We start from the raw sequence: 14,244 nt of genomic DNA, 5'->3' as shown, positions 1-14,244 counted from the left end.
AGAAAGCAGCCTGAAAGGCAGAGGCCAGTGGGGCATCCTAGGTACCCATTCACCTAAGTGCTTCCAGTCCCCTTTGTGGGCTGCAGAATATTACATATTTTCACTTATTCATTGCCTCTTTAACTGGGAAGGAGGTTTTGGGCACAGCTGGGGGTCGGCATTCAGCTTGCTCTCAAGCTGTCCATTTTGCTGACTGTTATAAAAATAAAGCATCACGGCTCCCTGCTTTCTACGGGCTTCCCACCGCGCATCTTTAATAGAGGCGACTGGGTGCCGCAGGCGGGTGTGCGCCGTGGCCGGGAGCCAAGCGTGGCTACCCCCAACCCCCCTCCCCGTGCACCAGCACAGCAGAGGCTTCTGCAAAACCGGTGGCCTGAACCCCTTGGATGGAGGAAACCCATAAGGGCAGAAGTGCAGGAGGAGGGAGCTGGAGCCTCTGCTCAGGCAGGGGAGGCTCCGAGCCCCCCCAAACCCTGTGAGCTTGGCAGTGCCAGGGCAGCATCCTCTATCTGCTGCCCTCCCGCATCGCTGCGTCGTCCGGGCTGGTTCTGCGCAGCAGCGGCTCCAATGGCAGAGGGATGGGAGCCAGCAAGTCGCATGGGGTTGGTGCCCGAGCTGCTGGCAGCTGTGGGCTGCCACGGCCCAGGCTGTGTCCCGCACAGCCCCACCACTGCAGCATCGCACCCTTGGGAGGCAGGAGAAGGAACATCCCCATTTCGAACCCAGGAAACAGAGGCGTCCAGCGGTTTGTGAGATGGGCCTGGGTCATGCAGGGCTGGAGCAGAAGGAGGGGCTGAGCCCGGGGTCTCACGTGCCGGTGTGCAGTGCTCTGCCGTGTCTCTCCAGGGTCTGCAGATGGGGCTGGGAGGAGCAGCAGGGATGAAACCCCCTTGAACACCCTTTTAGCTTTGTGAAGTGGCAAGTTTCCAGAAGGGCTGGAAGCCATTTAGCCAAGTACAGTAATGGGGACGTCCATCAAAATGTAAGAGGGAGAGGACCTGGCAGGATCCAACTGGCATTAATTATGCAGTTTCCTGAGCGTAGATGTCAATCAGGAATGGAGTCGGGTGACTTATTGCTTTCTCACCAGAGCTGAGAAAAAGCCTTAAACCTGCATTATTGCTGCTGTTTTACAGCCTCTGAGATGTAGTGACCTTTCCTTAATTGATGTGAAAATGACAGTTTGTTCTTAGTTCCACCCAAGCTCAGTGCCCAGATTTACCCAAACTTTTTATTGCTGCCTGTTGCTAAAAGGAGGAGGAACAGCGTATCTGTAATTAGCATTGCTCCACAGTTTCCCTTTTGTGACAAATATATCTGTCCCTGGGGTGGTCACTGTTGCAGAGGGAAAGATGCGCCAGTGGCTCCAGCGTGGTGGGCGGGGGGGGATGGAGCTGCGGTACTGCTGCCGGCGCAGTCCAAGCCCGGTGCTCCGGCATCGCGTGGGCTGCCTTCAGGAGAGGAGCACAGAGGGGGCTGGGCACTAAATTGCATAAAGCAACATCACGAAGCCGTGTGCTGATCATTCCTCTTCCAGCAACTCCACCTTGCAATGCTCTCCGATACCTGCCTGCAGAGCGTAAGCCTTTGCAGTTTGCTCTGTGTGGGGGGAGCCCACTGCAGCCCCTCCTTTCCCTGGGGGTCCTGCAAGTGCAGAGGACATGGGTTTGCAAGGACAACTCAGGCATCGTTGCTTGTGGCTTTGGTGCCACTTGCATGTCCTCCGGCACTGGCTGCGATGGCCTTGCTGGCATTGGAGGTGAAGAGGAGAGAGCAGGACCCGGCACAGGGAGCCTCTGCCCCTGCTTTAGCTTAGCTTTTCTTTTGCAGAGCAGCTGTCCGGGGGCTGGTGCCTAACCGTGGCCTTGGGTGTAGTTAAATCGCTGGCTTTGCCATAGCTCTGTGCTGCGGGTGAGCAAAAGGCCAGCTCACTCCTGCCGGGAAGGACTCTTCTGCTTTCCTGCATCATTCATCAAAATGATTCTTGGAAAGGATTGCATTAGGGCTGGCCTCTTGATCTTGCCAATTTTTTTCTCTCTCTCTCTGTTAAAGCTTTTGCTCTTTCACACCTGGGTTTTCTTGCCATAGAGGGAAGTGCAGCTGATTTTGCATGTTTTGTTTTTGGTAGGATGGTGCCTCTCTGTGCTTCTTGAGTTGCAACCCTCAGGAGCAACAGTTTTGTCCTGGTGAAGCCTCATGGCTTCATGGGAAAGACCTCAACCAAGGCGACGTGGTCTCCAGGGGCTGGATCATAATGCAGTGACCATCCCACCACAAGCCTCTGTACACTGGACGATGTCCTTAGGATTTCTTTTCCCTAGGCAAGAGGATTTAGGCAGAGTGATGCGTCCCCACCCTGGGGCAGGGAGACCCCAGCTTGGAACATGAATTGGGCAGAGCTTCATGGTCTGCTGCCTGGGTCTGCAAGATGAGGAGGTTTGCTGGAAATGGTGTTTTGAGCAGTTCAAGCCCTGTGCAGGGAGTGGGGAGGAGATTCAGCCCTGCGGGCAGTGGGATGTTGGGGGGTCTGCACCCCAGCGCATCCCTACTCAGCGCAGGAGCTGGTTTTCTTCCATGTCTTGGCTGTGGTCTGGGGTTCAAAGCCAGGAGAGCAGAAACAGAAAATGCCGGGAATAGCCAGAGTCCTAACTGGAGCCTGGCTGCTGCTGCCGCTGGCTTGTCGGGGGGCTGGCTTGGGACGCTGGTGTCTGTTGACATTGCCTCTCCATCGTGGAGGTTTTTACGATCACCACCATGGCCCCTGGTCCTGGCGGGCTGTCTCCCTGCACACCGAGTTATGGCACTATCTGTTCCGCGCTCTGACATCTTTATTACAAACAGTTGGGGAAATGCAGCCAGAATGGCAGATTTCTTTAATCATGCTATTACACAGCTCTTCCCTTTGTTATATATAGGCTTTAATATGTCATACATCAGGTAATGGGTCAACAGAGAATAGACTGGAGAATTTAGTGCAGGACAAATAAATTAACCATTCAAGCCAGGAGGAGCCTCCTCTCTCTCCCTGTCCCCTCCCAGGGTAACAAAGAGAAACAAATGGGCTTTTTTATTTGTCCCATTAATAGTGCAATTGTTTTAATGACAAAATAAGTGGAAGAAAAAGGGCAGGCTGACAAAGCGTCCCCCGTGCAGCTGGAGGGGGGGCTTGGGAAGGCAGGTGAACAGGGCTGCCGACCTGCACGCCTTGCACGGGAAGGGGGCTGGCGATGGGGCTGAGCTGCCCCATCCCAGCATCAGGCCCATGGTGCAGCTCCCCTCTGCTCCCGGGCACCGCTGCTGTCGGCTCACAGGTACCAGCCTGGGTAGCAGCAGGGATGGGGACCGGGGGGTGGGGTCCAGCCCCTCCGGGCTTCCCTGCTGCTCCCCATGCTTCCCGAATTGAAATAAAAAATAGAAACCCAGCTGCTGCCCGGGCAGCATGCATGGGTGCGCAAGTGAGACGAAGCTGGTGCTGACTCTGTATTTTCCTACTGCTTCTCTTAAATATTAAATGGGCCGAAGCAATTACCTTTTAGGTGTTAAAGCTGGTGTGTTTTACAATGGTCACATTACACCCAGGAGGGCTGCATGCCGCTACTGCTGTTTATATTTTATGAAGTGTGAAATGGTGCCCAGCGTCTCCCAGGACAGGCTGCCGGGGGGCTGGCGGCTGCGGGGTGGGCAGATCCGCTGGCAAGCCACAGGCACAGCAGGCTTTGCAGAAGTGGCTGTGTGCCCCCAGACTTGCTGACTCAGTGCACGCCAGCTGCTTACAGCAAGGGTGCAATTTGGGGAGCACCGAAGGGGTAAGGAGCATGTCTGGGGGTACCAACACACTGGGCAGCATCGTGTCAGCCTCCAACACCATGTGCCAGTCAGTCAGCGATTGCTTGGTTTTGTGGAGGTGTGAAACACGGAGCTGTTTCCCTCTGCTTGGCGCGGCAGGACGTCTGCCACGCTGGAGCAGTGTGATGGGGGCCACTTGTTTCCCCACTTGCAACTGCTCCGTCAGGTAGAGTTGTACTGCGGCCGGCTGGGCTGAGCAGAGCCCCTTGCTCATCTCAGGGCTGCTGGAGCAGCCAGCATGGGATGCTGGAGCGACTGGTGTGGGATGCTGGAGTGGGCAGCACGGGATGCCGTGTGTGGGAGCCCAGCCAACAGGGCAAGTCCGTGCAGCCCTGGCCCCGCAGCCCCTCCGCTCCCTGGCATGCAGCAGCGAGCGGAGATCTTCTGTCTGACGGGGATCAGCCTCTGTCCAGCCAGCTCTGATGAAAAGAAGTGAAAACAAAATAAATCAAAGCCCGGATTGTTGAGGCAATTCCTCTGTCTGCTCCAGCACAGCCCTTGATGTCGGAGTCCTTCAGTCAGAATAAAAAAATTAATTGGAAAAGATCAAAGGGGAAGGGAAAGGGGGGGATGACTCTCATGAGTGTGCTGTGAAGCAGCCCCCTGGCCCCGGGGAACATGGCCTTTATGCACCACCTTGGCTGGGAGTGGGGGACCCTGGTCCCCCATGGGGCTGGCCAGGATGTGACCATCTCCCCCTCTCCATCCTAAACCCTCTCCCCTGCCACCAGCCGCCTGCTGTATTTTAAGGGCTCATCTTAGCCATGAGCCCCTGGGCTGGCTTCTCATCCATCACCACCTAAAAGCACTACTCTGAGGTCTCTGGGTGACTTTGTTCGTCTGCTCCTGTTTCTGCTTGTCCCCCCGCGTTTCTGAGTGTGCGCTGGCCGGCTGCCTCCGCAGCACCTTTCCTTCCTGGATTTGTAAAAGGATTTATCCTGCAGGTTGCTTCCCTATTGATTTTAATCATTAAGCTGGAATTGCTCTTGCTGGATGTAAATAATTTGTGCCAGCTCTGTTTGCTGACAGCACTGGGAGGAGCGCTGCTCTCGGGCTGACGGGGACAGCAAACATTGCTGGGGCCGGGGAAGGTGATCTGGGATTTTGAGGGATTGGTTCGTAATCCCATCAGCTTTCATCAACACATCTGCTAGTTTGCTCCACTGAAGCTCTTAAAATGCACAACGTTACTGATGCCGTGCTGGCAGCAGCAGCCTGGGTCAGTCGCATGGTCCACCTCGTTCCTGACTGGCTCTGAATTGCCTCAGACCATCTCCTTGGAGCAGGTCTCCTCTCTGCCTGGTCTCGCTGGGCAGGTGGGATGCTCTGAGCACCTGGGGAGCACTATAGCAGGGAAAATAGGTTCAAAAGCATTGGTTTGAGATCCTTAAAGTTTTGAACTATCTTCTGACCGAAACAAAAAGGTCCTCTTATGCTAAATGATTGCCCAAGGGACATATCTTCAAACTTTCTTGAGTCAGCCAGCCTTTAATATGATAAGTATCATGCAAAGCTGAGAAAATCCTTACAGCTGTTGTTAGCGGAAGCACGTGCGTAGGGAGGACAGCCCCACGTACCGCACACTGCGGGAGTGGGAGCCAAGCGGGCCACTGAGACCAGGTCCAGTGCCTCGAGAGAGACGCGGGACTCATCCCTGAAGGAGAAGGGGTTGCAGGAGGCGGCAGATGGACTCTAAGGAGGAAAAAGCTTTTCAGTTCAGTTAGTGATGTTACGCAAATGGGCAGTGAGGTAATGCTAAAACTCTTTTTGGCAGCCATGCCTTCAAGGTGGAAACCGTCTTTTGATGTGGGCTGATTTATAGCTGTTTTGCATCCTTGTCTCAGCCAAGCATCCAAGCGCTGCTGGGGGGGCAGAGGCCCCCTCCCTGCCCACCGGCACAGCTCCTGCCTGCTTTGCCCAGGCTAGCTCTTTGCCCAAAGGGCATTTCCAGGCTGTGGTCTGCAGGGCGGTTGGTCTGAGCAGGTCGGCAAGGGCAGTGCAGGGTCTGAAACTGCCCCTTAGGGTTGCGAGGGAAGGGCTGATCCAGCAGTCTTGAGGGGATGGAAGGAAACTGGGGTGGACTGGTACAGCACCCCCCCACACACGCACCTTCCCATCCCATGCCGCAAACAGCAGTCCTTCTGGGGTTTCTTTTATTTTGATTTTGATTTTGGGGGGTTGCATGTGGGAGCGGGCAGGGATGTTTGCCGGAGATGCTGAGCCTGTACCCGGCTCTGCTCGAGCTGGCTCTGCCTGAGGCTTTCGTGCCCCCCGTGTCCCCCTCCCCAGTTGGCAGGAAGCAGTTCATGAAGTTCGAGTGTGCGAACAACGCTGCAGAGGTGCTGGGCTGCGACGTGGAGGAGCTCACCACCGCTGTCTTCAAACACCACCTGAAGCAGATCCTGGCGCAGGTGACGGCACGGGGCCACCGGCTGCCCCTGGCAGAGGACAGCCCGGCAGGTACTGGGATGCTGCATCCCTTTTTCCTTTATTGATGGGTGATAGGGAAATGCTGTGCTCTGCACTGCTCCGGACCCTGCGTGGGGAGAAGATGGAGGGCGTGCTGCAGGGAGAGGCAATATGCCCTTTTCTTTTCAGGCAGTGAGGTCCATTTAAGTAAGTTCATATTAATTAAATCATTAACTGTGCTCTGTCATGTAGCTGCCCTCAGTTCTACAGCTGACCCTGCCGGTCACTCCTTAGGGACACATGAAGATCAGGTGAATTCAGATAATGCCCCTGGCAGATAAGTGATGTGGCTTAAATGCTGTGAGAGCTCTCCCTATAAACTGGGGGGAAAAACCCCAAACCAGAAAGGCAGCAGGGTGGGCATCCTTCCCCCGTGCCCACAAATGAAGCCGTGCCGGTGTTGTGCTGTGTGCACCCGTGTCCTGGAAGGAGACCTGGTCATGGATGGGGGTTGTGCTCCTGCTGGAAAAACTGCTGCTGAGCCACTATAAACCTCAAATTAACATATGGATATAATTCACAGAGGCAGATCCAGCATGCACGTGGCAGGGGAGGGTGTGAGATACCGCCTGGCTTTAAGGTCAGCCTTTCCATGCCCGACTCGTCCTCGGTGGCAGAATTACAGCTGGGGCCCTGCAAGTTATTCTGGTAAAAGCAAGAACTTGCAGAACTGGCCTTTAACATGGCAATAGTTTTATTTCTTAAATATATGGTAGGCAGGAGTCACTAGAGGAGCTGAAGGCAGGCGCATAGATCCGCACTGCTCGTGTAACTGGAGCGATGCCGTCCCTGGTGGGCAGAGGCTGGGAGCCGTGCGGGTTATCCTGCCCAGTGAGCGAGGGAATCCCTGCTACCGGCTCGGCTCCGTGTGGGCTGAACTCAGCTGGAAATAAATGATGTGGCTTTGCCTGCTCTTCTCTCTGCCTGTGCCAGGGCCGAAGATGACGGGTGTGGAGTGCGTGGAGGGGATGGCGTCGGGTCTCTATGAAGAGCTCTTTGCCGCAGTCGTCTCGCTGATCAACAGGTACGGAGCTGCCGGGCACCGCACTGGGGGTGTCTGTGGGCGACGGCTCCTTCTGCTGGGGCTGCCGAAGAGGAACCTTGCTGGGGGGTCTCCAGAGAAAGGCATGGAGCAGGCAACTGCTGCCCGCTGAAGAAAGAAAGTTATCTGAAAATCTCCATCCAGGTGAGCACACTGGCACTCGGGACCTTCCGCGGGCTGTCCGGCACCGGGGACGAAGGGCCCCGCGGAGCAGCAGTCTCTGCGCATCTGGGTGTTGCATGGGACGGCATGTCTCCTGCCCCTCCTGCCAGTACGGGCGGCCTGGCGAGGAGACCCAGCACCAGCAGTGCCCAGCTGGCACCGCTTCTGCTGCAGCTGGTAAGCTGCCTGCCGGGAGGCAGCACCCCGAGCAGACCTACCAAGCAGCGGAGAGCAGGGCATCGCAGCGCTGAGAGGAGCAGCCCGGCTTCCTATTAATAATAGATGTGACTTTGCAGACCAAAATCAAGGTTACCAGTACGGGCAGAACAATAAACCAGTCAGGGAATCCCACAGCGAGCCCTGCAGATGCGTGGTAGGAGTCGCTTCGTGGTAAAAGCTTGATCACAGGAAAAGATCGAGGAGTCAAGAGTGAGAGGGTCTGGCACCAGAGTAGCTGCCGAGGTGCCCTGGGAGGCTGCAGCTGTGTCCTGCTGCCGGGTGCTGGTGCGGCCAAGCAGGCAGCACCTTTCTCTGCCCCGGGGGCTTGTCCTCACTCTGCTTATTTCCATCTGGAGAGTCAGGATGGGAAGGACATCCTCTGTGGCCTGACGTATCTCTTTCTTCAGGCGGTTTAAATCCAAAATGATCTATTTGGATAAATGGAATAATTTAACACCGGGCTAAGGATCAGGTCCCCAGACTGTTCCATTTTCTCAGTTCTGATGTGCAACTCAGTTTGTTGAAGTCAGCATCCACATAAAAGCCAGTGCCCAAAATACTCTGTGTTGTTGCTGCAGGTTTATTTTAACCTGCGGTTACTTAACCTGCAGAATATTTTTATTGTAATTCCTAGCAACTACACTCCAAAGGGAAATTGCTGATGGTACACCAAGGGCTGACAGAAGAGCAAAATGTTGCTGATTCTCCTGAATAACAGCATTAGCTCAGGATGTGTCCCAGGTCCCTTCTTCCCTTTAAAGGTAGCTTTGTTTTGCCTGGCTTTATTTTCCACACTAGCCCGCCAAAGCCTATTAAACCATTGCAACAATGATCCAGGTGAAGAGGCATGTTTCAGTGCAGTCATGAAAATGCTGTTTCCCCAGTGAGTTGATGGCGAACATGACTCTTTTCAACTCCAGCTGCAGGAGGGTGCTGCTATGAAATTCTGCAAGCAATTCATAAATATACTTTTGTTGCTTCGTTCAACCCTGTGCTTTCGTTGAGGTGCTGGCATGCTTGGTGGGGATTCTATCAAGGAGAAATGCATTTCCTTTAATCTCACCGAAGCAGCAGCGGGCTGTACTGCCAGCAGGGCTGCTGGGGAAGGGGCAGCCCTGCAGCTGGTGAAGCAGCACAACGCAATGGCAGTTTCAGAAATGCACACTAAAAACAATCTTAGAGGTTTCCCAGGGTCCGACTCCCCTGCTGTCCTTATCTGAAATGCTGGAAATGGCTGCAAGCAACAGCTGAAGAAGTAAACAACATCTCTTTTTCTCCCAAGAAGCCCCTTGATGTCTGCTTCTCGGACCACACATGTTAAGGGCTGTGGTTGCTGTTAGCGATTTCCTCGGGAGCTGAACATCAGCAGCTTCCCCTGGAGAAACGCTGCAGACGGCACGGTGCGGCATGGCAGCCGGGGCTTTGGACACTCCTGTTGTCCTCAGTGTTGGCATCACGTGCCAGTTTAGCCGCTTTTCAAATCAACTGGTCCATCAAACTTCATACATTTGGATGAAGACATAGTACTGTCAATAACTAGAGTGCCAGGATGGGGCCAAGCATGGGAAGGGCGGCATCTCATCCCACCCCACCGTTAAGTGTCTCCCAGGTCAGGTCAGGAGCAGTCCGTGCCATGTGTCTCCATCCAGGCTGGGAGGAGATGCTCGGCTTGAGTAGATCAAAGAAGAGGTGGGTGAAGCGAAAGGGACAAGCAAATGAACCGTGCCAGGAGGTGCGGGTGCTCCCTGACAGGAGACAGTGGGAGAAGGGCAGATGGGCGCTGGGCTGGCCACTGCTATGTGGGATGGTGCCCACCCAGGGATGTGCATGTCGGGGGGAGGAGGCAGTGTCACCTCCGAAGGGAGAGCTGAGGCGTGTTTGTGGGTGAAACCTGGTGGTGTGTGTGGCTCTTTCCCCAGGTCTTTCTCCTCCCAGCACCTCTCCATGGCCTCCATTGCGGTGGTGGACACTCCTGGCTTTCACAACCCACGGCACCATCGGGGCGAGCGAGCGGCGACTTTTGAAGAGCTCTACCACAACTATGTGCACGAGCGGCTGCAGGCTCTCTTCTACGAGAAAACCTTTGTTGTGGAAATGGAAAGGTACAGAGAGGTGAGGAGCCAGGGCTGGGAGCAGCATCCTGGGGGGCAGCTTCCCAGCACCTGGGGATGGGGCTGCCTTCGACCCAGCAGATCCCTGTGCCCTGCCATGGTGTGACCGAATAACACACTCAGCAGCTTTAACAGGAGTGGTGTTGCAGAAACTAGGGAACGGTAGCCTTGAGCCAGGTCTCTCTTCCCCCCCGCTGCCCCAGTCACAAATCTTCTTGGGTATTTCTGATGTGCCAGAGAAGCCAGGCTGTCTTGACATCTCTTTGGGCACGTTTGTTCCAGCTCAGGAGGCTTTGTGCCCTTCGGTTGGTGCCACTGAATTTTTCCTCAGGTGATGAATAATAGAGAATAGAAAGGAAAATGATAAATTGTTGCAGAAATAAGCTGCTGAAAAATCTACAAGCAGAGATGAACTTACTAGGCTTGCAGAAGTTACTTTAATACCTCTAGCCCTGGGGAAATAGTTGAATTCCCATGGCTTAATATTCACACATCACTTGCGCCAGGTATGTATGTACATGCCCTTCACTAGTGATGAATATGTAGTTACTGGCCGAGCTTGAAATGGCAGGGGGCTCAGCAGGCTCGCCTTGCCTTGGCTTTGCTGCTGGCTGAGGACGGCTGCCCTGGTGCAAGACATTTCCCTGTGAGCCACGGGACTGCGACTGTGAGCCCGAGCCCCAGTGACCCATTTACTGCCAGAGCTGGATCACACATGGTGGGGGGGGGGTGGCACATGCCCTTGGTAGGAAAAAACTTGGGCCCCGCTGCTGCTTTCGGCTTCACCTGCGTGCTCAGGCTGCAAACCTGAATGCCTGAGCAAAATCTCACCATGTTACCATGGAGAGACATTAAAGCTACGGCTCTCGCTGAACATCCCCAGTTCACACGTGTGCAAGAGCAAGCTGTGCTTACCCTGCCCCTCCCGGGGGGCTCCCCACGCTCCAGGGCATGGCACCGGGGGTGTCGGGAGGGGGTGCTGGAGCTGCGGCTGGTGGGTGAGCCCTGCAGCTGGGGGCTCACAGCCTAAAGCCCTCTGTTGAGAAAGGGCAACAATGCCTGCAAGCTGCAAATTAAATAATTGATTGTTTTCTTGGTGCTTTCTTGTTAAGTCTTCAGCTATTATCATATCCATGATTTATGCAGCTTGTCTGACATCCGCAAAGCGCTGCAGAAGCCCGTTGGGCGCGGTGGTCCCGACGGCCCTGCCGGCGGGGGCAGATGGGGCTGTGCCTCCGCGCCACGGCGGAGGTGTCTCCAGTGGCTGCTCTGCTTCTCCTGTGCCGGATCCCTGCAAAGCCAAGTGGGAGCAGGGCCCACACCACCTTCCTCCACCTCCATGCAAACCTATCTCCTCTTGGCTTTCAGATGCCAGACCATGACTGAAGCAAGCTTTTAAATAATGTTTTCCAGGAAAATGTTGAGGTGTCTTTTGATCTTCCAGAGCGCTCTCCACTGGCCACGCTGTCCATCATCGACATGAGCTCCTCACAGGTAACCTGTCCCCATGGCCATGGTGGGAGTTGGTTGCTCTGGCCATGCTTGAAGCATCCTCCTGCTCAGAGGAGTGAGGATTTCAGAGGCAGAGTGGGACCTCGCTCTGTGTTTTGCACAGAGCAGCCCAGGGTGTTGCAGGGGAGCGCACAGCATCAACCAGGACCTTTTGGGCTTTTTAAAATACAAGCACCCTTCTTGGTAAAGCCCTGCACCCCGGGCACCCCTCCCAGCCCTCTGGGACACCATGTGACTGCAGAGGTCTCAAGGGTGATGTCCAGAGCTGGATCAAGCCAGGAGGGTTTCCCGACGCTGGTCTGGCTGCTCTGGGGCAGGGGACACAGTTGGGCAGAGGTGGTGGGAGCAGGATGGGAGCGCGGGGGGAGCAGGCTGCCACGGCTGTGGCTGGAGCTGGCTACCCGCAGCCCTCCTGCCCCTTCCCCATCACTGAGGGCCATCTCCCTTTGGCAGTCGCAGGTGCTGCCCGGCAGCCCGGGGGACAATCGCAAGGGTTTGCTGTGGATCCTGGACGAGGAGGTGCTGATCCCAGGCTCTGGGGACGGCACTGCCTTCGACCGCCTGTGCTCCTACTTTGCCACGAAGGGACCTGACCAGGAGGGTAAGTTCGGCTCAGCTTGGCTGCCCACCCTGTGGCATTGCCATTTAGCTTTGGAAATCTAAGAAACCGTGTCGCAAATTAAACAACTCACCGGGCTTTTCTTCTCGGGCGATTCTGGGGTGCTGTCGCTATTGCAGGGGATGGCTACATGCGCAGGTGTGAGCAGGCGCTGCACTTCGAGATCTCCCACCAGCTGGGCACGGACCCCGTGCGCTACGACCTCACGGGCTGGGTCAGCAAAGCCAAGCTCAACCTCTCAGCACAAAACGCCATCCAGGTGCTGCAGCGGTCCACGGTGTAAGTACAAGGGAGGTGCCCCGGCACCGGCGGTCATCCCTGTGCCCGTGGGAGTGGGTTGGGGATGATTCTGCCATGAGCTGAGTTGCTCCAGCTGGGGCTGGAGATTGCAAACCTGCCCCAGCTCCGAGAAGCCCTTCGTGGTGGGGAAGGCAGAGGGTTGTGTGAGCCATCCCAACAGAGAGGAGAGCACTCGCAGCCTCGCTGAGGTCAGAGGAGCTGCAGGCAGCCAGGGTGGGCAATGGCCTTGGTGCTGGCTGTAAGGGGTCCCTGCCTGTCCCCCCACCTCCTGCCCAATGCACAGCCCAGGGGATGGAGCTGATCTGGCCTCTGGTGGGCAAGGAGAGGACAGGATCTCGAGTGGATCATGTCTGCGGGGCAGTCCCAGGCACCAGCTGACACTGGCATTGCATTGCCTGAGTCCAGCTCTACCCAGGGGAAAAACTGCAGGAAAGCCAGGAAACCCCACAGCTTTCAACCCAGCTTTGTGGGAATCCTGAGAGTTTAGTTAAGGTGGGGGGAGCAGATGTCAAGTGATTTGACTTACAGCCATCAAGCCCCCAGGCTGACTGACAGCCAGATGTACGTGTTGTGATCGCAGTAGACGCTACAGAGCAAGCTGTTGAATAATGCCACGGTGAACAGCCTTCCATCAAAGCTGTCTGGGTTCTTTGAGTCAGCAGATCCATTCCATTGACGTTTCAGTGGGGGTCCCCTCCAGCAGGCGTGGGCAGTGGGGGGGGCAGGGCGCACCGAGGGGACCCTGTGACATCCTCGGCTCCGCAGTGCCGCAGGGTTGGGTGTCCGGCGTGGGTCAGGGCTGCGAGACATCACCAGCCAAAGGCAGCTCCCCATGCAGCAACCGCACAGGTTTTCCCCACCGCTTTGAGGAACCTTGTAAACTCAATTGGAATTGAAATGTAATCGAGCTGCTGCAGATGTCTCTGCACACAGGATGATTTTAACCTTCTGCTTAACCACTCCCAGCTCATTCTGTTTGGGGCTTCAACTCAGGAAAGTTTTAACAGCGGTGAACAGCTCAGTGCCTGAACCAGAGAGGAACAGGGCATGGGGGGCTGTCCCAGCACCCTGCTCTGCTCCATGGCCGGGTGCCCTGCGGCAGCACCAATGCCAAATTTGGGGTGCTGGGCATCACATCACCATTGGAGGGGCTGGGAAGCAGAGGTTCCCCGGTGCTGGCACTGCTGCAGCCTCACGACCCCGTCTCGTTGCTCGCTCTGACAGAGACGCCGTGAAGGAGCTGGTGTTGCCGCGCTCACGGGTGCCGCTGGCCTGCCGCGCCGTGGCAGGGCTGGAGGGACACTCTCAGGCGGTCCTGCACCGCAATGGCTGCGTGAGGAAGACCTTTGCCAGCAGCTTCGCAGCTGTGAAGAAGAGGTCGGTGTGTGCTCAGCTCAAACTGCAGGCGGTGAGTGCAGGCGCCGGGACACTCGTGGCTGCGGGTCGGGGTGTTTGCAGCACTGTGTAGCCTGACCCCACACTGAGATCCTGCCTTAGACACACTGCTCCTTAGCGGGGAGCCCCACACCCCCCGCCCCCGGCAGGCACCTCCTGCGCCGCAGGGCTGGGAGTCACCCTTGCGGTTCTGTGTCCCGCAGGGCTCTTGACCCGGGATGCTGCTCTGACTGCGGGTGGCCACAAGCCTCCTGAACATTGCTGTCCCTCAGGGAAAGCATCCCAGGCAAACAAATCATAAAGCAGATTACACACGCACCTTGCTGTGCCACCGCTTAATCCTCTTAAGCTCTCAGACGAGTAGACTAGCCCTCTGTGCTGGGCACATGCCAAGCTCCCGCTATCTCAGCCATAATTAGGTGCCTAAAGTCTCTCGAGGAGATGAGGCTCTGTCTGTGTAGACTCCTTGGCCAGCCCGGTTTGCAGTCCTGGCCGTCCCCGGCAAGCCCCTGCCCAGTAACCCTCAACCCTGGTAACTTTTTGTAGCCCATCAACCGAAAACATGGGAT

At 56.0% G+C, this 14,244-nt stretch overlaps 1 protein-coding gene across 1 annotated transcript in view; it reads left to right on the top strand.

Moving 5' to 3' along the window:
* Window positions 1-14,244, top strand: part of MYO18B (myosin XVIIIB) — a 77,501-nt gene that overhangs the window by 12,587 nt on the left and 50,670 nt on the right. The window contains 7 exon segments of the mRNA XM_069794511.1: window positions 6,136-6,306; window positions 7,249-7,339; window positions 9,658-9,850; window positions 11,263-11,343; window positions 11,815-11,962; window positions 12,100-12,259; window positions 13,505-13,688. Coding sequence (XP_069650612.1) covers window positions 6,136-6,306; window positions 7,249-7,339; window positions 9,658-9,850; window positions 11,263-11,343; window positions 11,815-11,962; window positions 12,100-12,259; window positions 13,505-13,688 — 1,028 coding nt within the window.

The sequence above is a fragment of the Haliaeetus albicilla genome, chromosome 10 (assembly GCF_947461875.1).
Source record: "Haliaeetus albicilla chromosome 10, bHalAlb1.1, whole genome shotgun sequence".
In the NCBI taxonomy this organism is placed as follows: domain Eukaryota; kingdom Metazoa; phylum Chordata; class Aves; order Accipitriformes; family Accipitridae; genus Haliaeetus; species Haliaeetus albicilla.
The sequence above is the reverse complement of the archived record's forward strand: the minus strand, read 5'-3'. Positions and strand labels throughout refer to the sequence as shown.